The 23,423-nt window shown below is 35.9% G+C and overlaps 1 protein-coding gene across 1 annotated transcript in view; it reads left to right on the top strand.

Annotated features, from left to right (window-relative positions):
- Positions 1-23,423, top strand: part of LOC112619377 — a 300,154-nt gene that overhangs the window by 55,270 nt on the left and 221,461 nt on the right. Inside the window, exons 3-4 of the mRNA XM_025377369.1 lie at positions 2,031-2,165; positions 6,458-6,563. Coding sequence (XP_025233154.1) covers positions 2,031-2,059 — 29 coding nt within the window. The 3' untranslated portion in view covers positions 2,060-2,165; positions 6,458-6,563. The remainder of the gene's footprint in view (positions 1-2,030; positions 2,166-6,457; positions 6,564-23,423) is intronic.

Below are 23,423 nucleotides of genomic sequence, written 5' to 3'. Positions count from 1 at the left end.
TGTGATGCTCCCTCCCTGTGTCCATGTGTTCTCATTGTTCAACTCCCATTTATGAGTGAAAACATGCAGTGTTTGGTTTTCTGTTCTTGTGTTAGTTCTTTCATTTGTACCACCTGCAGCTGGAACTGTCAGTGCTGCACCCAGGTCCCCTCTCCTTTACCCCTGCACACCTGACAGGCTTCCAGCTCCCAGCATTGCATTTCTTAGCCTGAGGACTTACTTTGGTTTCTGGAAGCTGACTCTGTCTGCTGTGCTTTGAGCCTGAAATACTAGGGAGGAAGTAGCTTTTAACCAACCACTGACAGAAATTAATGCCCAGTTTCCCTCACCCTCCAACATATCCAATATTGGCTGGCTTGATAATACATTTTTATTTGCTAATTCTCCTTCTTTGTCTAATTTCATTACTTTCTTACCAGTGTTTTCTGTACCTCCTAAGTAAGCGATGTATACTCAAATCACATGTGGGAAATACTTCTGGCACAATGCTTTACACACATAGGCATAGAGTAAGTATTTGTTGGATGCATAGATGGATGGGTAGGGGTGGAAGGATGGATGGATGGATGGGTAGATAAAGACTGCAAAGTGGAGTTCAAGGTTGGATGTGGTGTAAGAATTCAAACGATTGACAAACAAAAAAACAAAGGTGCTCTTAGCTCTTTCTAATTAATGCTGTTGCCTCACAAAAAAATATATAGTACATAAAGGTGTAGGCATATCAGTTTACAGATAATCTAATATGGAAATTTTAAAAGCTATGGTTTTCTTTAGGATCATTATACAATGCTTGATGATTTTATGGGTGCCTGTCTTATGTGCAGTTTTTACATTCCTTGTCTTATTACAGTTCTGTATTTACCTAAAGTATTAAAATGTGCTATACAAACTCATAAATAAAGTTCAACTTGAACTTCACTTAATTTAGGTGAGGTTAATGATCCAAACAATCACCTTTCAGAAATATATCTAGAAGTGAGAATTAGGTTGTGAAATGAGATGGTGAGATGCAGAGGCACAGAAAACAGTGTTAGCAAAAAGGGACTGCAGTCACAGAGTGTGATGTAAAAGATATATAGTGTGAAAAGCACTAAGATGTTTATCGGTATTATTATTGTGTCACTGGAAAAGTTCACAGAGCTATTTAGGGGATGACTAGAGCTTCTGAATCAGAGCTCATTTCTGTTTTCAGAAGATTATGAATATGGAGACTATGCCAGACTGTGAGCGTCTTGAAGGCAGGAACATCACAGTCTGCATCATCTGTTATATTCCTAGCAGAGTCAGTGCATGGCATGTAAGTGATCTTGAATGCAGAAAAAGCATGAGTGGTTGGCCTAACTGGATATTGCAAGTAGTGTTGTTTTCACATGTAAAACAATTCATATGAACTAGTAAATCATTCATCACTAAGTAAAGCATTCTTCAAATCACAAAAGGTTATTAAAAAAATTGAATTCTGGCATTCCAGGTTATTAGTGTTAGCCTTCCTCATTGAAAAATTAAAGATAGTGGGTCTAAATTCCTGTAAATCTGTACAAACTTTCTGTAAGGAAATATTAATATAATGAGAGTGGTGGAAAAATACTTGTGTTTAAACAAGAATTACCTGAGAAACCCAATTAAACATGCAGATTGAAAATATTGTTCAGAAATAATTTCCAGGAAAAATTTAACTTCTCTTGATGAACTGGCTTGCTTTTTCTTCATGAGTATTGAGAATCCTGCAATTTTTCTTTTCTTTTAAAATTTTGGCTACCAAAGCACTCAGAACTTAATCTATAGCTCAACTTTTCTAACTTTGTGGGAATTTATGATGTTTATATCTATCTTCTAAATTTCTTCTGGTCTTTAAAATTTATTCTGATTTTCTTTTCCTGGTCCTGGTGTTGTTTTTGTATTGCCTGTATTTTTCTTTCTTACTTTGTGTATTTTTCATAACATGTCAAGCTTTTTGTGGAAGATGGAGAAATCAATGTTTCATATATAAACATATATATTTTGATTAGATTTCTATTCTTTTTTTCAAGGCCAAGTGTTTGTGAAGAACAGCAAGTGACTGTGGTTGAACTTGCACACCCATATGTTCGGGCATTCACGGACATTGTCAAGCTCTGGAAACAAGGCTGTACTGGCTCAAGTTGGTGTGTGAGCTATGAAAGAAGGTAAGAGTGCTTCTGTACTCTTCGATTATTAAAAAGCAACACCAAACACCTACATATTCATCCAATAAATTTTATGCTTATTAAGTAAATGCGCATAAGGTGTGGCCACCAAGAACATTTAGAGTTACATATTTTTCTTCAGAGACAAGATATATTATTACTTCAGACCTCATTTATGTCTGAGGTATTTTGGGTTAGATGCCACTAATTTTACCTCATGGCATGGTGTACCATTGAAAGCTAAAGATCAGAAAACTGACAGAAACAAGGAATATTGTGTTGGTTTGCTAAATTTAGCACGACTTGGATCCAGGGGATCTACAGTTGTGAACCAATGTCTGACCTGCCCTTGGTACTCTTGTAACACTTTGAAACCTAGAGCTTCTTTAACTTTTTTATGGCCTTTGAATTAGGATTAACTCGGCGGGTTAGAAGAGGAGAGAAAAAGCAAGAGTCCACAATGCTTTCTAGGCGTCAAGGCTTCATACAGACTTTCTTTTTCCCTCAAAGTTTTGAAATAGTTTTACAAAATATCTAAGAACCTCTTAACACAAATAGTTGATGATGGGTTCAGGATCAAAATTCAGGATACTTAATGTTAAAAAAAGGTGTGGTTTCAGGTTGACAAAGAATTTGTTATTACTATTATTATTGCCAACACAAAGTTGAGAACATTTATAAATAACTGGGTTTGCCATTGTATAAAAATATTGGATCACTAATAATATAGGACTAAATAAAATATAAGACTAATTCATAATTGTGGATGTTTACATATACATTGTGTGTGTGTGGGGGAGTGTATGTTGAACCTTTAGATGAATAGTTTTTGTTTTTCATCTAAACTCAGGAATTTTGTGGGGGTATTTTTAGAGATAGGGCCTTGCTTTGTTGCCCAGGCTGGAGTATAGTGGCATAATCATAGCTCACTGCAGTCTCAAACACCTGGGCTCAAGCGATCCTTCCAACTCAGCTTCCTGAGTAGCTGGGACTAAAGGTGTGTGCCACTGTGCCCAGTTAATTTTTTAATTTTTGTTTTTTGTAGAGACAGGGGTCTTGCTATGTTGTCCAGGCTCATCTCGAACTCCTGGTTTCAAATGATCCTCCCAGCTTTGCCTCCCAAAGTTCTGGGATTACAGGTGTGAGTAACTATGCTAGGCCAACTCAAAACTTTTAATGGTGTTTAAATCAGAAAACTTCCCCTGGCTCTTCACAGCTGTGTGGCCTTGGGCAAAGTTCCTACATTTCTCTGTGTCTTAGTTGTAGTGTTAAAAAAAAAAAGCTGCACATGGTTATTATGAAGATTAATTGATTAAATCTTCATAGATAAGATTTAACACATGTGGCACAATGCTTGGTACACAGTAAGTAGTATAATGCTGTAGCAGAAAAATTTATTTTCAAACAAATTAGAATGGAAATCCTATTTATAGGGTATATGATGTGTTTATTAGAGTACTTGCTTTGAAAATGGCTTTTTATTTAGACTTTTTGTACTTCCGCCATGAATTTTAATCTTTGTTGATAATGGACCGAATCAAATAAAATTCATTACCTTATAGATACTTGGGGAAACAAATATAAATAAGTAAAACAGGTTTTATATTTTTATTCGTAAGAGATTAGTAGTTTTGCACATTCTGTGTATGATACTGAGTTTGGAGTAGAGGCAGTATTTGAAGATGTTCAGTGTCTTTACCATGCTCGTATCTGTTTTGTTTGTGTGTAAGTATACAGACCTATACTTAAGTCCTGATTGAAGAGACGTATGAACAAAATGTTGGGTTACAATTCCAGATGGTGAATAATTGTCATTAAAATGGTACAGCCACTGAGTCCAATTTTTGAGAAAAGAGAAAGAGCAATCTACATTGGCTTGGTAGGAAAAGAGAAGTCAGAGGAAGTGGAACTTGAAATTGACCTTGAATAATGAAAGCAATTTGGACTAGAAATATAGGGGTGGCATATGAAAGGGAGAGAATATGTTAGTACTTTTGGAATAAAAAAATAAAAAATGACGTTGACTTGCCAGAAAGGAAATCAGCCTGTTTGGAGATATTTGGTATTATGATCTGTTGATATGTCGGCAAAAATAACTCAGTGTTTTCAAACTTTGGCTTATTATTCCCCCCTAAAGAGCCTTTTTAAACTTTTTTTTCCGTAGCTTCCTTCTGTGCCATGAAATTTTAATACTACACATATTCTTTATATCCATTTATTTACTGTGTTCCTTTGTAAGGTCACACACCATTGTATCAACTAAGATTCTTTTCATCCCCCATTCACAACAATGACTCATTGTCACCTTCTTGTGGGTGATATCAACACCGTTGTGAGTGCATTCCGTAGTGGAGCCAGCCTATAAGGGGCTTTCAATATCAAATTGAAAAGCATGTACTTCATTATCTTTTAATATTTCATTATTCTTATCATAATTTTGGGTTTTATTCTTGATAGCTTGAACAATCCTTAGGATCTTTTATACCATGGGATATGGGGGTCTCTCTTAGTTTTCATTAACCTATACCTATAATGAATCTGAGTTGCATATGTAGTGAGGTATGTATATGTGTGTGTGTATAATATATACAAATTATACACTACTTGCACATATGTACGTTTATATATACATATACACCTATCTCTCTGTCTGTAAACACAAATATATATGGCAGGATTTGAATTGGAGAGAGAAATTTCTAGTGGATTTGAGATAGCTTTGCCTTAAGAGGGAGCACTATATCTCCCTAATTTAGATCCCTGTGTTTGTTAGGGCCCGGTAATACACCATCTACAGACAGGTGTACAACATGGAGCAGCAGCCTGTCTACCGGTGCTGCCCTGGTTGGAACCAGCGGGGTGATGAACTGGATGCCTACACTGTAAATTATAATACTTCTTGTCTAACTCTGTTACTAGAAGGAATGATTTCACTTTGTTTTTTACTTCAATCATACTTGTCAAGTTTTTTGGCATCTTTAGAATCACTGCAGATTCAGAGCCTCACTTTGAACTGAAAATTCACACATCATGTGCAAAAATGCACAATAAACTTTTCTGTTAAGTGTTTCTAATGATAGGTCACAACTCAGAACCCACGAAAGTGCTGCTTTGTAGTCTGTCTGTTTATTTAAAAGACAGTTGATTTAAAACCAGACAGTTTATACCTTGACTTCCATCTCCCTTTTCTGTTTGCCCCTTTCCCATATCATCAAATTTGTAATCCACAGTTGATTCAAAAGTCTGGAGGGAAATCATCGTACTAAATCTAAATGGGATTTCTCAACTTGTGCTTGTCATGATTAATTGCAGAATTCTGGAGGCAGTTTACTTTTTAAGATAGGTATGCAATCCTTTTACAAACCTCTGGCGAGAGTATTTCAGAACCTTCAGAGTATGTTTGACAGCACTCAGGTCACAGAACTGGTGACTTTATATAGTTTATTCACACCAGGAGAAATGGTTCAGTTTAGCAAACTCCTTTACCTATATTATGTATTTATGGTTATTGCAAAGTCACTTAAAATGCTTCAGTGTGTTGCAATCAATGCAGCACCACAGCACAACAATTCATCTCTCTTGCTATTCTGTACCTTGGGGAGTTTGTTGGCATCCTATTTCCTTCCCCAGTGTGCTTTCTGCCCTTAAAACATCTTAGTGAAGTTGCCACAGGCTTCCCATGTTAAGCAGGTTTAGTGGTGAGGGGTGCACCAAGGGTCACTGCGTATTTGCATGCAGTGCTAGGCCACTGCTTTAAGCTTATTGAAAATATCTGCCCACGATGTTATTAGCTTAAACTGGTTAAAGCTCAGTGTGAACATCTTCCCATGATGTCATCTTAACTATGTTATAAACTCCTGGAAATTAATGACTATGAGATGAGTTCCTTATATTGTTGTATGACACCTATTAGTCCTTACTAGCATTTTTTTTTTTTTTATTTTTAGATTGTTTTGGCCACACATTCTTATCCATGGAATTTTTTTCGACCAGTATTTCTCAAATTTGGACGTGAATACAGATCATTTGGAATCTTGTTAAAACATGGATTTCAAATTATTAGGTCTCGGATAGGCCTGAGTTCTGCATTTTTACCAGCTTGGAGGTGATACAGTTTCTCCCGCACAGAGTTCTGCAAGGTTTTAGACAGTAAGGCCTTAACTCATAATGAAAACATTGTTTAACCTTGCTGTGGAAGGGCTGGTTGAAATTTCTAGATTGGTGCCTATAGTGATGATATTTTTTATTCTCTCAACTCTATTCTCCCCACTCCTCATTCAACCTTCTTTTAGCTATCACTGCAGTGGGAACTTGTTTCAATGGAAGAAAATGCTCAGATAGTGAAAGTCAGTAGTGCCAGTGTTCAGAGGGATTTCATGAACCCCACTGTCAATAACAGTGAGTCACCGACAAGACAATTTTATTATGATTTGATGCTGTTTGCTTTGCTTTTAGGGGCCAAATTTGTCAATTCAGACTAATGGCTAGGGGGTTGGGGCGGGGGAGGGGGTTAGTGAGCATTTAAAACTAGCCACTGAGCAAAACCTCTAGCTTATAGTGTAATCAGGCATCACAAAATATGCTTTGTAGTTTAGTTTTAATGATTCACCATTAGAGTTCAAAGGGGAGCAGTAAGTACAAAACAGTTTGTATTGTAAGGGAAATGGAAGCTTAATAATAATAATAAGTAAACCTCATTCTGACCTCAGATGTTAGATCCTTCATAGAGCCATAGTTTGAAATTGCTGGTATGGTTTCTCTGAGATCTCTGTGGTATGTGAAGGAACAAAATAGAATTAACATGAAGTTGTTGTTAATAAATTCAATGAATTTATTAGCAATCAATTTATTAGTAAATTTATAAGTAAGCCAACTTATTAGTAGATTTACTACTTTCACGCCATTGATTTAAAAAACAAAAGCAAAATACCTGAAACTTGCATGATTATCAAAGTTTCAATACTTTGTAACCTAGTTTTCAAGGTGGAACTTTATCAACTGTCAATTGTGGACAGGTACATTTAAGATGTTTCTCGTGCAGGAAATTTCCAGGATGGCCAATAATTTATCCTTTACTGTATCTGTCATAAGACTGGGTGATTTCAAAAGGCTTTGTTTTGACTTACTCATCAGATTCTAGTCTCCAGAGAGTGAGAATACATCTGTATTTATCTTTTCAGAGCAGGAAAAACAAAATAAAACCTATCTTATAGAAGTTAAAGAAATAGATATGAAAAGCTAACCAAAATATTGCATTCATTATCTTCTGCTGACATGTTTGCTTTCTTGTATCCATTACTTGAATCTTTGTAAGTGAAATTGGAAGGATGCTGAGAACTCATCACTCATGTCCATCTGTCTCCTCTGCCCTTGGCATAAGCTTAAGACTCACGTTTTCCATGGGTGACCTCAGAGCTATTCTTCTAAATTAATCCTGATAATCTCTTTGGGTTGTTTGCTAGTTTTTGCTTTTTTTTTTTTTTAAGCAAAATTGTGGATTAAAATAAAGCTGACTTTTAACCTCAATTTATTCTTTGACTATGGAATACTGATTCTGAAAGAGGTCAGTGGATGCTTTGAACTCTAAGGTATACTTTCCACCATTTTCATTATTTTTAAGAAGCTAACAAAAATCATACATTGATCCATGTTAACAAATTGTTTACCTTTAAATAAAGTATTTCAACTACATGTGCAACACTGGTTCCCTTATCTTGATCAATAGCTGTAATGGGCAATTACACATATGACTGATTCATTAAGACTTTAAAAAATTAATTATTACTTTATACATTCATTTGTTTTGGTAGAGCAAATCTTGCAAAATATCAAGTCCTGGAGGGGAAAGGTAATTACAGAGGCATATGGTAATGATAATGGCCTAGAAATTATACCTGGATTTATTTATTCTTTATTTCCTATACTAGTAGTTGGGTATTTTCTTTTTTTTTTTTTTTTTTTTTTTGAGACGGAGTCTCGCTCTGTAGCCCGGGCTGGAGTGCAGTGGCCGGATCTCAGCTCACTGCAAGCTCCGCCTCCCAGGTTTACGCCATTCTCCTGCCTCCGCCTCCCGAGTAGCTGGGACTACAGGCACCCGCCACCTCGCCCGGCTAGTTTTTTGTATTTTTTAGTAGAGACGGGGTTTCACGGTGTTCGCCAGGATGGTCTCGATCTCCTGACCTCGTGATCCGCCCGTCTCGGCCTCCCAAAGTGCTGGGATTACAGGCTTGAGCCACCGCGCCCGGCCGGGTATTTTCATTATTCCATTTCTTAACACCTTTGTATGCCAAAGTAATTAAAATGTTTTTTGAAATTCAGGTAGCTAATATTCTTATTTTTCAGTTTTGGGTTGGTGGAAACAGTAGATTATTCGAGACATATCAGTGTTTCTTTTCCACAAGTTTGTTTGTATACCCTAAAATTCCAGAAGTCATGAGAGAAGACCAATGATACAAAACACCTTTCAGGACTCTGCATTGCATTTTGCATATTGTTGTTGCCCAAGTGTGTTTACCTTTAGATTTTGACAATATTTCTTCTCTTACTGTAGATCTCCTATTGAGTTTAAAAAGAAATTGATGATACACAAAAGAAATTGATGATACATTCTGAGGGCTATATTATAACCTGAAATAGGAATTCAGATATTTCCTACATGGTATTGCATTTCACCTATTAAAATGAGATATCAAAAAGTATGTAAATTTCAGAAGTTTTTATGAATGAATTTTGAAGACTTCTTAGGAAATCATTCAAACATTTGGGAAACAAGTGAAGAACCGAGTTAAGAAATGACATTCGCTGAGTCTTGAAAGAAGATTAAAAATTAAAATCAGCAAAGACTTTTAAAAATTATTATGGTTGTTAGGATATGTAGTCTATCAAACAAGTTGAAACAAGTTGATTGTAGTCTGCTGGTACTGCCTATAACCTAGCTCTTATTTCAGTAGCTGGATTTGAGTTCTGATGTACAAGTACATAATCCTTGGTCTGATCTCGCTGTCGCGCTCTCTCTCTCTCTCTCTCTCTCTCTGATCTCGCTGTCGCGCGCTCTCTCTCTCTCTCTATATATATGTGTGTGTATGTATATATGTGTATATATGTGTGTGTTTGTGTATGTGTATTTATGCATATATATATATACACACACGTAGTATATATATCACAATGAGAATAACTTTAATTTTAATTTTGTGTTTCAAATCATATAAATAATAATTGAGGTGATAAAAATAATTTAAATCAAACAATTTTAAATTATTAAGAAGCCCATTATATACAATAAAAGAGAGTAAAAATGTACAGTCCTATCACTTTCAGATAACTGTGGTGGTCATCCTTTTATGCCTATTTATATTCATACACACATGAAATATTACATAAATTAGATCATATCCTATATATACTGTTTTTGTCATGAATGTTCATGATTTTTTTCTTACCTTCCCTTTTCTTCCCTCTTTTCCCCTCAAACTTCTCCCCTTCCCAGTAACCAACCTGTTGAACACTCTTGTATCTTTCTCAGCCTATGTAATCATATACAAACAGATGCATATTTTGTAGTATCAATGTACCACAAATATTTGACCACCTGTTTATTGATGGATATGTATTTTGTTTTCAGTTTTTTGGCACAATAATGAATGTTGCAATAATGTGGTGTTTTACATTTTGTGGGACAAATTTCTGGCAGTGGAATAATTGGTGTCAAAACATATGTATATTTTTCATTTTAATATACTACAGTTAAGCATCAAAATATTCCTTTAAATTATTTGTAAGATGTTTTATGGACCATAGTGATGGGTTTACTAGTTTATTTGGTTAGGATGGATTAAAATCTAGGTAAATCCCAATTATTTACTTATTTTTAATATGCTAATATAATAAGGAATCACTGCATCTTCATCCAAATCCAGGGATGTGATACATTAAATTATCTAGGGTCAGGTTTAATGTAAACATGGATTGCTCTTATTATTGGGTAAACTTGACTTTATTTGAGATATATAGAAAAAATAAGTCTAGAAAATAAACCGGATGGCCTCTTAAAGATGAAGAAAAGACTGTAGTCCTAGAGAGAGAAGGGCCATGCTAATAACTGAGAGAAGTGCTTGAAGTTAATAATGATTCTAAAATTGCTGATCTACTTAACTCATTTGAAAAATCTGCCTCTAATAAGGAAAAATGAAGAAAATGAATTTGGACAATTAGGAAGTAATGAAGAGCTTTTAAAAATAGCTATTGATTAAAGGAATCAAAAGAAATACTTTGAAGATTTGAACACATGCAAATCAGGCTAGTTAGCTGGTGGTGAAATTTTCTCTCTTTTTTATTTTTATGGATCCAGGCAGAACAACGTGGAGCTTCATTAACTGATTAATATCACACACAAAGTCACACCTCTTCTCATCACTTATTCACTCTTCCTTTTCTGTCTTCAGAAGTCAAGTTAAATAATAATGTGCCTAATAGTTGGATGCTAAGACTCTGAGATCTTCTTGTTTCTTTTTTTCTTTTATTCTTTATTGTGTTTTTTATTTATCCATTCAATCTTCCCATTAGTCTTTCAATTAGTTATTAAACATTTATGTACCAGACTGTGTGCTAGGTACTGCAGATACCAAAACAAGTAAGGTATCCTTAGTGTAGTGGGAAATAGAGACCAGGAAACCAGTGATTATGATATAGCTTACACATAGTATGATGGAGAGAGTTCATCTATATCGTATTGGGAGGTGAGAGAACGTTTCTCAAAAGATTTGAAAATAAAAACTATAAGTAATTCCTAAAGATGAACAGAACAAGAATATGAAATTGGTAAGAGAGAATAGTATATTGCCCGGAGACATAAAATAGCACATCCAGTTCGAGGAATAATAATAATACTGGCTGGGTGTGGTGGCTCACACCTGTAATACCAGCACTTTGGGAGGCAGAGGCGGGTGGATCATGAGGTCAGGAGTTCGAGACCAACCTGACCAATGTGGTAAAACCCCATCTTTACTAAAAATACAAAAATTAGTCAGGAGTGGTGGTGGGCACCTGTAATCCCAGCTACTCATGAGGCTGGGGCAGGAGAATCGCTTGAAACTGGAAGGCAGGGGTTGCAGTGAGCCAAGATCAGGCCACTGCACTCCAGCATGACCAACAAGAGCAAAACTCCATCTCAAAAATAAAAATTAAAATTAAAAACTGACAACAACACTAATAACAGTAGTAGTAGTTCTCTTGACTACACTAGGAGATTCATGTGGGGCTTGACCAAAAAAAAAAAAATAATAATAAAAGAACTTTTTTTAAGTCCAGGGCTAGCAATTCCTTAGCCTTTCTTGGTCTAGTCAGACCAGCTATTTCAGAACATTATGCAGAGGTGCCTGAGGAATGGGATTCTGCAAGGACTTTCCTTCCCTAAGTCCAGTTCTCTGAACAAGCATTCCTGCAGTTGGGGTATCTTGAGCATTCAACAGGGTATTTGTTCATTCTCCTGCTGCTATGAAGAAATACCCGAGACTGGGTAATTTATAAAGAAAATAAGTTTAATTGACTCATCACTCTGCATGGCTGGGGAGGCCTCAGGAAACTTACAATCATGACAGAAGGCACTTCTTCACAGGGCAGAAGGAGAGAGAATAAGTGCTGAGTGAACGGGAAGCCCCTTATGAAACCATCAGGTCTTCTGAGAACTCACTAACTGTCATGAGAACAGCATGGCAGAAACCACCCCCCATGATTCAATTATCTCCACCTGGTCCTGCCCTTAACATATGGGGATTATTACAATTCAAGGTGAGATCTGGGTGAGGACATAGAGCTAAACCATATCAAACAGTACTAGTTGGTAGTCTACTCTTATGCCTATGGCAGAGTCCCCAGATGTCTCTGCTACTTCAAAGTGTGATATTTATGTACATTAAAAATTAGCTATTGCTGGAATGGTTTCTGATGACATGAAAAGTCCTCAGGAGTTCTGGGGTTGAGTTCGGGTCTCACCACTGACCACCTGCATTATCTTGGAGAAGTTATTTCATATCCCTAGCTTCAATGTTATCATTTATAAAATAATAGCTTTAATTTTTCTGAGCACCGACTGTGTACCAGATACTATTCTAAATGATTTGCTTGTAATAAATTATTGTTACAACTAGTTTATGTGATGAATACTCTTACTTGCCCCACTTTTGTACCCACCCAAAGCATCCAAATTGTTCATAGTCAAACAACTAGGAAGAAAGGGATCTGGATCCATATCAATATATTCTGGCTCCAGAGCCTACAAGCTTAACCATCCACGATGCCTTTATAATCACTTCTGACATAATTTTCTGTCTGCCAGATTGTTATTTGTGAGGGTTGTATGAGATACCACATGTGACTTCTAAGCTAGAAAGCATTATCTAAGCATTGCTTCTTGTTCATTGCAAATTCTCTGAGAATCACAAGTAAAGTACACAGAGTAAGAGAAGAAGGACCCCACTGCTGCTTTGTTTCCCGCTGTGTGGGAAATCTGAACAAACCTTGAATTTTGCGTCACAAGTATGACTTTGAGCCAACCACTAGCTTCTAGTCAAGGAATCTAGTAGGTTTTCTGCAGGTTCCATCTATTCTGTATGGAAACAATGTTTGGTCAAAGGATTTTCTTAAAAGGGCATGTCTCCAAGAAGCACTTTTAATTTGGGAAGTGTTGTGGGTTGAGTCCTGTTCCTCCAAAATTCATATGTTGAAGTCCTAACTCCCAGTACCTCAGAATGTGACCTCATTTGGAAACAGGGTTGTTGCAGATATAATTACTTAAGATGAGATTGTACTGGAGTAGGGTGAGCCCTGAATCCAATATGACTGGTATCCTTATAAGAAGGGAAAATTTGGATACAGAGGCATGCCCACAGGGAGAATGCCATGAGAAGATGAAGGCACAGATCAGGAGGATGCAGCCACGAACCAAGGAATGCCAAGGATTGCCATCAAACCACCAGAAGCTAGGTGATAGGAATGGAAAATTTTCCCTCATAGTGCCCAGAAAGGACCAACCATGCTAACACCTTGATTTTAGACTTCTAGCCTTCAGAACTGTGAGACAGTAAATTTCTGTTGCTTATCCAACTTGGTTTATGGTAATTTGTTATGGCAAATGAATATAGGATGTTGAGAAAACATTCTCTCCTTATTCACAGCTTCATTTCAGCAGTTGGCCTATTGAAACAATGAAAATGGGAAGAAAGTGGCAGGGGGTTTATAAAGAGCAAATTATGCAAAGAAAACTCGATGGCTTACTTTAATTGAATTATAATATTAGTGTGAGAAGAAGATTTAATTTAGAAAAAATGCAAAAATCATTAATTGAACAAGCTTATGAATCTGCAATCCTAAATGAGCGTTACTAGGAGATACTATGAAGTGAAATGCAGCTTTTAACAGATTGAACATTTCTTTGTTTTGTTTTGTTTTGAGATGGAGTCTTGCTCTGTTGCCCAGGCTGGAGCGCAGTGGTGCGATCTCGGCTCCCTGCAACCTCTACCTCCTGGGTTCAAGTGATTCTTCTGCCTTAGCCTCCTGAGTAGCTGGGAATATGGGTGCACCACCACATCTGGCTAAGTTTTGCATTTTTAGTAGAGACGGGGTTTCACTATGTTGGCCAGGCTGGTCTCGAACTCCTGACCTCATGATCCTTCCACTTCGGCCTCCCAAAGTGCTGGGTTTACGGATGCGAGCCACTGTGCCTGGCCCAGGTTGAACATTTCTAATTAGAAAATCTGAAATCTCAAATTCCCCAAAATCTGAAACTTTCTGAGTACTGACATGATGCCACAAGTTACACTGAACACATTATTTTTTCCACTTTATTAATGATATGTTGTATTTTTTACTGTTAAGTACTTATGTGTGAATAATTATAAGAAAATTGCTTATAGCTAGCATATAAATTCAGTCAGGAATGATGATGATGCCGAATAACCACAGATTGTCCCCATGAGTGGTTGAGATAGTGACACTTTGCTTTGTAATAGTTCAATGTATGCAAACTTTTTTCATGCAAAAAGTTATTGAAAATCTTACACAAAATTACTTTCAGATTACATGTATTAGGTGTATATAAAACATAAATGAAATTTATGTTTAGACTTGGTATTTCATTATGTATGTATAAATATTCATCCCCATCCCAAGATAATTTATTATATATGTGTAAATATTCCAAAATCCTAGAAAATATATTTCATTATGTATATGTAAATACTCTAAAATCCCCCCAAAATCTGAAATTGGAAACACTTCTGATCCCAAGCGTTTTGGATAAGGGATACTCAACCTGTATCGTCTAGATCTATTGATATATGTTCTTAGCATGAGCTGACAGTGTTAAATCCAGTGTTATTTTGTTCATCACATAAGGATGCATGGGATTAGAGCTCCTAACAGGGTTGTAGAAAGTCTATAATAAGGCAACTATATTCTGCTTTATGTAACTTGACAGAAAGTATGGCAGATAGATGGGAATTGGAGCAAGCATAAAAAAGGGATAGATGGACTGTTTATGGGGAAGTAGAGTAGTAACTATCTGACATCTTCCTGTGTGCCCGGTAAAGGAGCATCCTGTCATTTAGAATCTATGCAGAGGATTTACTTCCCTGACATTGATTTGAAAATAGGAGCTTTGGAAGTGTTTTTACTAACACACCCTTTTAGGTATGCTTTGCATGGCCAGTGTTAGCACCATGAGAAATAGTTTAAAAAAGACTTCATGAGAATTCCCTGATATTGCAAATGTGATAACTTAAGAGAATGACCTGGCACCATCCAGGGTTATTTGATTCTACACAGTATAATGAGTGATGAACTAGAACATGTCTAATGTGGATGATAGCGACACTAGTAGCTAACTCATAAATCATGCTTTCTACATGCTAAGTACTGTCCTAATCACTTTACACATGTTGGCTTATTTAATATTCAGAACAACCCTATAATATAAGTGCTATTAATAGTCTTCTTTTACAGATGACATGCTGAGGTGAAGAGAAGTTAAGTAACTTATCTGAGATCATACAGGTGGCAAATGATGAAGCCAAGGTGTGAAGTCAGGCAGTCTGGCTCCAAAGTTCATCCTTGCAACCACCGTGCAGTGCTGTTTCATTACAATGGAGGAACGTATTTGTTATGAAAAACAAAACTGATATCATTTCTCTGAAAGGGATATAAGAGATTTATACTTTAGTTTCAGTGTTTGAACCCAATCAGGATTCTTAAGAAACAGTATTCCTGTAGAAAGTATGAGCTAAATGATTATCTTCATTTAAACTTTTGCTCATTGTACATACACATCATTGAGTGATTACTTAGGACCTGTGTAAGGTGTACCTAGCTCCAGTATTGAAAAGTCTAAATTCCAGTTATGGGGACAGAAAGATAGATTGTAAAGTGATGCATGGCATTTCAGGAATACATTCAGCGTGACACAGGAACAAGGTCATGGTGGGAAACGGGGCTTGCCGAGTTGTGGCTCATATGATTGGATGTTAATATTATGACACATATTGTTGCCATGCTAAATAGTTTGGATCTCAACTCCTTGTATGTGTAATGCCACTGAAGAATTTAAGTATATTTTAAAGATATAGCTGTAATAGAATATAAAAGGGATGAAATACCAAAGGAAAATAAAATGTTATGTAATTCAAATGGCCAAATCTTGCATGTATAGTAGTCACTCCTTATTCAAGGGGGATACATTCCGGGACCCTCAGTGGATGCCTGAAACCACAGATAGTACTGAACCCTGTATGTGTGTGTGTGTGTGTGTATATATATATGTATATACACACACACATAGTATATATATACACACACACACAGTATATATATGTATATTATGTTTTCTCCTATAAATGCATACTTAGGATGAAGTTTAATTTATAAATTAGGCACAGTAAGAGATTAAAAATAACATATTAAAATACAACAATTATAATATACTGGAATAAAAGTTATGTGATTGTGGTCTCTCTCTAAATATCTCTGAAAGATATTTGAGATATTAAATATTATAGTGTGCTTACCCTTTCACTTCCTGTGATGATGTAAGATGATAAAATGCTCATGTGATGAGATGAAGCGAGATGAATGACTGGCCTTAGCTTTTGAAGTTAGAGGTGCAAGAACAAAACTAGCACAAATTTCTTTTTCCTTCTTCCTAGTTTCACAGAAGATTCATTCTGACTGTAGATCTTAGCAACCTCGGCATATGATTTTTCTTTCTTTCCTTAAGTCAAGAACTCTCACCTTTTACTTAGACGAAGCGCTTTATGATGTCACTTCAGCATGTTTAAATTGCCAACATCACTACTCTTGCACCTTTGGGACATCATTAAGTAAAAGAAGGGTTGCTTGAACACAAGCACTGAGATACCATGACAGAAGATCTGTTAGGAGAGACACCTATTAAGTGACCAATGGACAGGTGGTAAAAATCGTGTGGCTATGCTGGATGATTTGTGTCTCAAGCAGGATGGAAAGGATTGGTGTGTGATTTCATCATGCTACTCAGAATGCTGTGTAATTTACAATTTATAAATTGTTTATTTTTGGAATTTTCCATTTAATATTTTCAGACCTTAGTTGATTGCGAGTAACTGAAACCTCAGAAAGTGCAATGGTGGATAAGGGGGTACTATGTAATTATTTCTTCTATTTTGTTGCTTGCAGCCAACAGTTTTTCTTTTCTTGTTTGTTTTTTTGGTGTTCAAAATCAAACTTCTCTGATTCTATGAGGTACAAAATAAGATTTCAAAATATGCTTTTTAGTTTGTCAACTGCAAATTAAAATCCCATTTTCTCTTAAAGGAACTTGATAAACAGTTTGAAATGAAATTCTGAGTAAAAAAGGTAATGTACTTTTACTGCAGAAGCCGATATTCTGCACTTGCTATTTCTTGTAATAATATATCTTCCTTGCCATTTGAATTTGAAGTATATGATGTATGTGTGCACTTGTGTGCTTGTGTGTTGTGAGATTTTACTCATTCTTATTTATTTCTGGGTATTGTGCACTAGAAATGCACTAACAATATTACCAACAACAAAGACCATTGTGATTTATCAATTGGTTTGGTAGGGGTAATTTCACTTATTAGTTATTTTTATAACTGTAAATTCCTTATTGTTTCATAAAAGCCAACTAATAATGGTTGTAGCTGTAATGGGACATTCTACTCTTCTCTATTGGGGTATAGGCTAGTCAATGTTAGAAACTGCAAACATGGTAATCAATCATTAAAATTCCCTTAAGTGATTAGAGTATTTTATGTTGGGTAAAGAAAATGAAACTTGCCGCCAAAGTTCTCTGCTCTCAGGTCAGTCTGGTGAGTCTGGCATTTGAAGGGTAGATGTAGAAGATAGGAAGAAGTAGCTGATGGGCCTGCTGCCACAGGGTTATTTTTCAGATAGGAGAGTCCTAGGGGCCCAGATAACCTGGGCAGACTTTTTTGAGGGTAATTTAATAATACATTTCCTGAGAAAGGCAAATTAGAACAGAGAAGACAAAGCCAAAAGTTGAATCCTACATAAGATAAAGGGAGGAGAGTAGTGACAGTCAAGAGAATTGAGAAACTCAAAAGACATTGAAGGTACAAATCCTGTTGAGGCTAGGATCTTGGTCTCAACAGGAGCTGGACACTATTGGTCAAGAACAGCAAAAAGTTGGATGTGCAGGACATGATGCATTATTATATATTTTGAACATGAATAATCTGCTCTAATGTACTATATTTCTCAAAATTTATTCTGTGGATCACTGCTTCCATTGTATTTTAAGAAATGTTACATGAAGTGAAGTTTTTGTGTTCAAATAAATTTGGGAAAAGCTTTGTTAAGTAACCTAACATACTATTAATTCTCGTAAGGATTTTCCAGAGTCTTTAATGTGCTAATGTATATTTTACTCCCATAGAAGGGCATATAGATTTCTGTGTATTCAAACCCATTTGACTATATAGCCTTTCTAATGGGGATATCTTAAGTATTATTATTTCATATAGAACCAACATACTCTAGAGAATACACACACACACACACCCCCTATACACATTATATATAATATACACATTATATATCATAGCTTTTAAATTACTATATGCATATATAATTATAAAAAAAAGCTAAAACTTTTTTTTTTCAAAATGCTCAACTAATAGTATCATATTTGTATAGTAGTTAAAAAAACACATTTAACAAGGTGCTTTCTTGTATGTTACCTCATTTAAGCTCACACCCACTCTGTGAGGGAGCTCATAGTCTCAAATTAGAGATGAGGTAGCAGAGATCCAGAAAGCTTAATTGATTTGGCTAAGTCATAGCTCGTGAGTAGCTGAGCCAAGACTTCAACCAAGATCTTTAACTTTAATGATTTATGGTTTTGTCCCACAGCTACCTAGGGATAAACAGGGCTTGCAATGGGCCCTTCCTTGCCTTTTTAAAAATTTTTTATTTTATTTACCACCGTGTGCACTGTTCTGTCTAAGAAATAGAGGAAGCAGAGTGGAGTTGGGGATGCCTTTCTCATCTTTCTCCATTTGTGCTCTCATACAGTTTTCATAATTCATATTTTTGTTCTTCCTTCCCTTTACCCATAAAACTTTACTTCCATCACTTTTCCCAATAAGCAACTTCAAACTAAAGCATTCACAGATACTACTGCTTGAACAGATTTGCGTTTTAATGGGGGCCTCTGAAAACACAAAACTTTACCTGCATGGTGACAGAGCTCTGGCACTCATCAGGAGGGATATCCTGCTGGGTAGGGGAGCTTTAGGAATCTCTCTACATGTGGTGTGCAGGCTGCTGTTCATGTTGTTTCTATCTTGAGGCTCAGAACTGGCTGTGTGTGTCCCCTCTCAGGCAGGTGCTAGAGGTTAGTGGCAGTCCATTCCTTTGTAATTGCCAGTCAACCTAAGAGCTCCTGCTGTATTTGCCCCAAGGACATAATGCCAAGGTCTGGATCTCTGACCAAACATCTTCCTGCATTTCATATTCATCATCACTCCTTCCCTTGTCCCCACACGTATCCTCCTATAAACTAGCTTTCTTAACATCTATTTTATTAAATAGGTCTCCTTTGACCTTCAAAATTTCTAAGGCCATAGTTACAATCATAACAAGTATGTCTACCATTGAGATAAGTGCCCTAAATCAAAGTCTTAAGAGAAAATGAAGGTGTGCAGTAGAATTTAACTTTACTCCAAAATAGTTCTGCTCTTCGACCTAGATTCTAGGAAGTAATCTCTAAGCCTTTGGACATCATATTTGATAAGAGCATCTTTGTTTGCCTGGAGACGTTAGACCAACAGACAGTCTAATAATATTATTTGTGGTGGGGGCTCAACACACACTTACAGTCTTAAATTGCATCTTGCTATGCCAGAAAGACCAACAGTGTGATTGAGGGTAGGGCTTTGGCTCATGCCCTGATTGCTGGAAATGGAGACTGAAATAAACCACATGGATAGTCTATCAATCATGCCTGTGTAATGGAGCCTCAGTAAAAACTCAACACTGGAGCTTGGGTAAACTTTTCTGGTTGGCAATAGTCTATGCATTCTGTCACATATTGTTACCATAAAAGTAATGCATTCTGTCTCCATGGGACAGACAGGACGATGGAAGTTCCACTTTTGGTAGCTGCTGTTATTCTACCCTATGCACTTCTTTCCTTGGCTGATTTTAATATGACCTTTTAGTGAGTTCTATGAGTCTGTCTAGCAAATTATTGAAATTGAGGGCTGCTTTGGGAATGCCCAGTCTTGCAGTTGGTGTCAGAAGTGAGAGTTGTCTCTTGTGGAAACTGTTCCCTCTGATTTCTCAGTTGACCCAAATTCTCACAGAAGGGAAGTCCCTACACTCTTTTCTTCTCCTTCAAGATTGAAGTGCTTTGAGTCTCTGTTTTGTTTCCTTGTAAGTATGGAACACAGAGAAAATTAAGTAGCACTCTGTGGCTTCTCACCTGTTCAGGATGATACTAGATGAGGGCTTTCCTCATTATTGTTGAAGAACAACAATGTCTGGACTGCCTCAATAGTTTGAAAGTAATGGCTTAACACACCCATTTATTGAATCTGATGGCAAACCACAGAAGACAAGCAAAAAATACTGTTATTATAATCTGTTATTGCTGAAGAACACTGGAGATTGAGGGGTGTGGGAGAGTAGGAGAATAAAGCACATGAGATCTGAAGTTTTAAGAGCCTACCTGCATCTTGAGTGAACATTTGTTGAAGTCATTGTAATGGTTTAAAAATGGTTCTCAGACTATATGCTAAAGAATATTTAACGACTGGAAATGTGGTTATGTAACTTAACTAAAGGCTTTTTTTCCCATTTTGACAGAAAAGATGATATGTTTTGTTCTGTTGAGTGTTCTAGTGACCCCTGCTTAGCTTTCATTTATCACAAGTAATCTTCTCCCGGATACTGCAATTGCTACAATGTTGAGATGCTTATATTACATCAACCTTGGAGAGGGGTCAAAATAAATCTGTGAATTAAGCAAGGATACATTACAGCTGGCTGAAAAGTGTGTCAGGAATACCAGAAGAGAAAAATAAAACTATTTTTTCCCTGTGTACAAGTTGTTGTGGCTCCTTGTCTGTCTACTTGGAGTTTAGTAAAGAAATTCTGTTCTTCATCTTAATTCTAATGTGGGTAAGTAGAGTAGATAAAGCATATGGTTACAGCTGCTCTGAGGTTACTCGCATATACTAAGGAAGGACTACTCAGATAAAGTATCAGCTGTGATAATCTCCATTTACACAGAAACAAAAACATACAACGAAAACCTCAGATAGCTTGACTACATAAATATATGATTGGCAGTGGGTTAGAGAAAATTCTGAACATCAGGTAAACCCAATGGTAACTTCATTGTCAATTTAGGGAATTATGGATAAATGCAGATGGCGCCTATAGAGAAAGTTGTGTTGCAAAAGGATACAAGAAAAGGAATGAGCAAGATGGACATTAAAATTGAAAGGAAGCAAATCAAGCAGGGAACTTATATTCAAGGAAATGAATAGAAATAAAAACTAAGGCAAAATGTGCTGATAATATAAGAAATATAAAAGTTGGTATATTTGGCATATCTTGAAAAATCTGATTCAAAGTCTCTTTTTTGATATTTTTCTCATTTAGATAGTTTTATTTTATGACTATGGACAATTAAAGAAGGATGAAGTATTTTCTGTGAGTAATTTCTCAATAATTTTTTATCACAAGCTGTGATTAAAATTTTATATATACATTAGGGAAAATACTATACATTAGGGTAAAGAATCCTTTTTCATGGCCAATTAACAAATAAGAAAATTTATGTAACAAAAAAATTAAAGCTGAAAAAATCAAATAGTTTAATAAATATGAAATTATAGGTGATGTTTTACATGATTCAGAATCACTTATGTACTAAAAAGGAATGAAGAAGCCTTTAATGCAATAGACAAAATAAACTAGGAATGGACTGCTTAGTCACTGACAAGATTATACTTGAACAAAGGGTAGCTCTACTGCTCTTTGAAGATGCTGTGTGTCCATTTATTTATTCATCAATGCATTCAGTTTATTCATTAATTTAACAAATCGTTGTGCCAGATACTTGCCTAGATCTTTTGATCACAAAAGTGAGATGCTTTTAATGGTTATAAGAAATTTTCTTGATGGTTAATAGAAATGGTTAAATGCCTTCTGAAGCTTTATTATTTTGTTTGGCATAAGCTAGGAGTAAATATTTTATTGCCTTTTAAAATATTTTGAAGTATTTCTAAAATATTTGTGACTTTAAGGTTATATTTTTCAGAGAATGGGAATATTCTTCAAACATTCTGGATCAATTGTGTTTTACTTCAAGGGAATAATAAAGATTAAATTCAAGAAAAATAGTGATGATAGCAACCAAACAACTTTTCAAAAATCAAGGCAAGATGGTTCCCATTGTACCCAAAGATCCATTGTTACTATACTAAAAAATTTTCCTGTTTAAAAAGATATTGTCCTATTTTTCCTACCCTTTTATGTAGAAATGTAGTGTATCCTATCTTGGCCCTGTTAAATCCTGGAAAAAGTAATCAGGTTGGACAGAAAATAGGCTTCTAAGACATTTCTGTATTTAATCTGCGTGATGGTTCTCCGGCTGCGGTTTATCTCTTTTGTAAAAATACCGCCGGTGAGAATCATCTGGAGATCTGTAAGTGAGGCTCAATATTGTGATTTAAAGCAGCCCTTTACATTAAAGGCAGTATTTTGATATCTAACCATAAACAACATGACTGCATATGGACCATTTACCTGGTTATAACACCATTTTTGCTGAGCAAAAAGAAAATGTATGGAATTCAGTTTCAGAGGCTTAATTAATGTGGCTACTTCCTTCAATTTATTTGTTTATTTATTTATTGGCATGATATGGAGCCCTACTTTATCTGTACCTTTTTTAAACCAGAAAAATAACTTTCTTCCTAAGGAAGTTGGTTTATTTTCTTCATTGAAGATGTACAGCCAGATTATGAATGACCACGTGGTAGGAGTGGCTTAAAGGAGATTGCAATATTAGAATGAATAGTAGGAAAAAAATAACTTTTAAGATCTCTTCAAAGTCTAAGGGTCTATGATCTCTGGATTGTGATTTTGATGGCAGGACTGAATCTTAGCATCTCCATCTCTAGCCCCTGGCAAGGGACCTAAAACAAACTGAGCTTTAAATATGTGTGTTGAAGGAATGAATTAATGGATTAATCAGAATTTCATTTAACTTGTTCATTGATTGTTGTACAGCTTTCAGTTTCAGACTGTAAAGGTAGGCTTAAAAGGCATTTTATTTTTCCTTGAGCCATCATATCAGTGGTTTGGGTTGGTGTCTCACTATGAACAGGACTGTAGGGCCATGACTGTCTGATCAACTCAGCTGGGCTTTTTTCAGGGATAGATAGCTTAGTTTCACATCATACTCCCAAACTCAGTCAATAACATTATCTTTTGAGAAATAAACCTTTTTATTCAAATAAAACATTTATATAAACCAGTGACTAACATTGGCATATGTTTTAAAAAATATAAAAGCTGAGGAGCAAACAAAACAAAACAAAACAAAAAACTCCTAAAGAAATATAAATATTTAGCTTCAAATTAAATGCCATCACTAAATTTCAGAGGAAACTAATCACTACCTAATCTCACTCCTGTATCCTCCCAGGGATTACATAACCAATTTATTCCAAA

This window comes from Theropithecus gelada, chromosome 2, assembly GCF_003255815.1.
Source record: "Theropithecus gelada isolate Dixy chromosome 2, Tgel_1.0, whole genome shotgun sequence".
In the NCBI taxonomy this organism is placed as follows: Eukaryota; Metazoa; Chordata; class Mammalia; order Primates; family Cercopithecidae; genus Theropithecus; species Theropithecus gelada.
The sequence above is the reverse complement of the archived record's forward strand: the minus strand, read 5'-3'. Positions and strand labels throughout refer to the sequence as shown.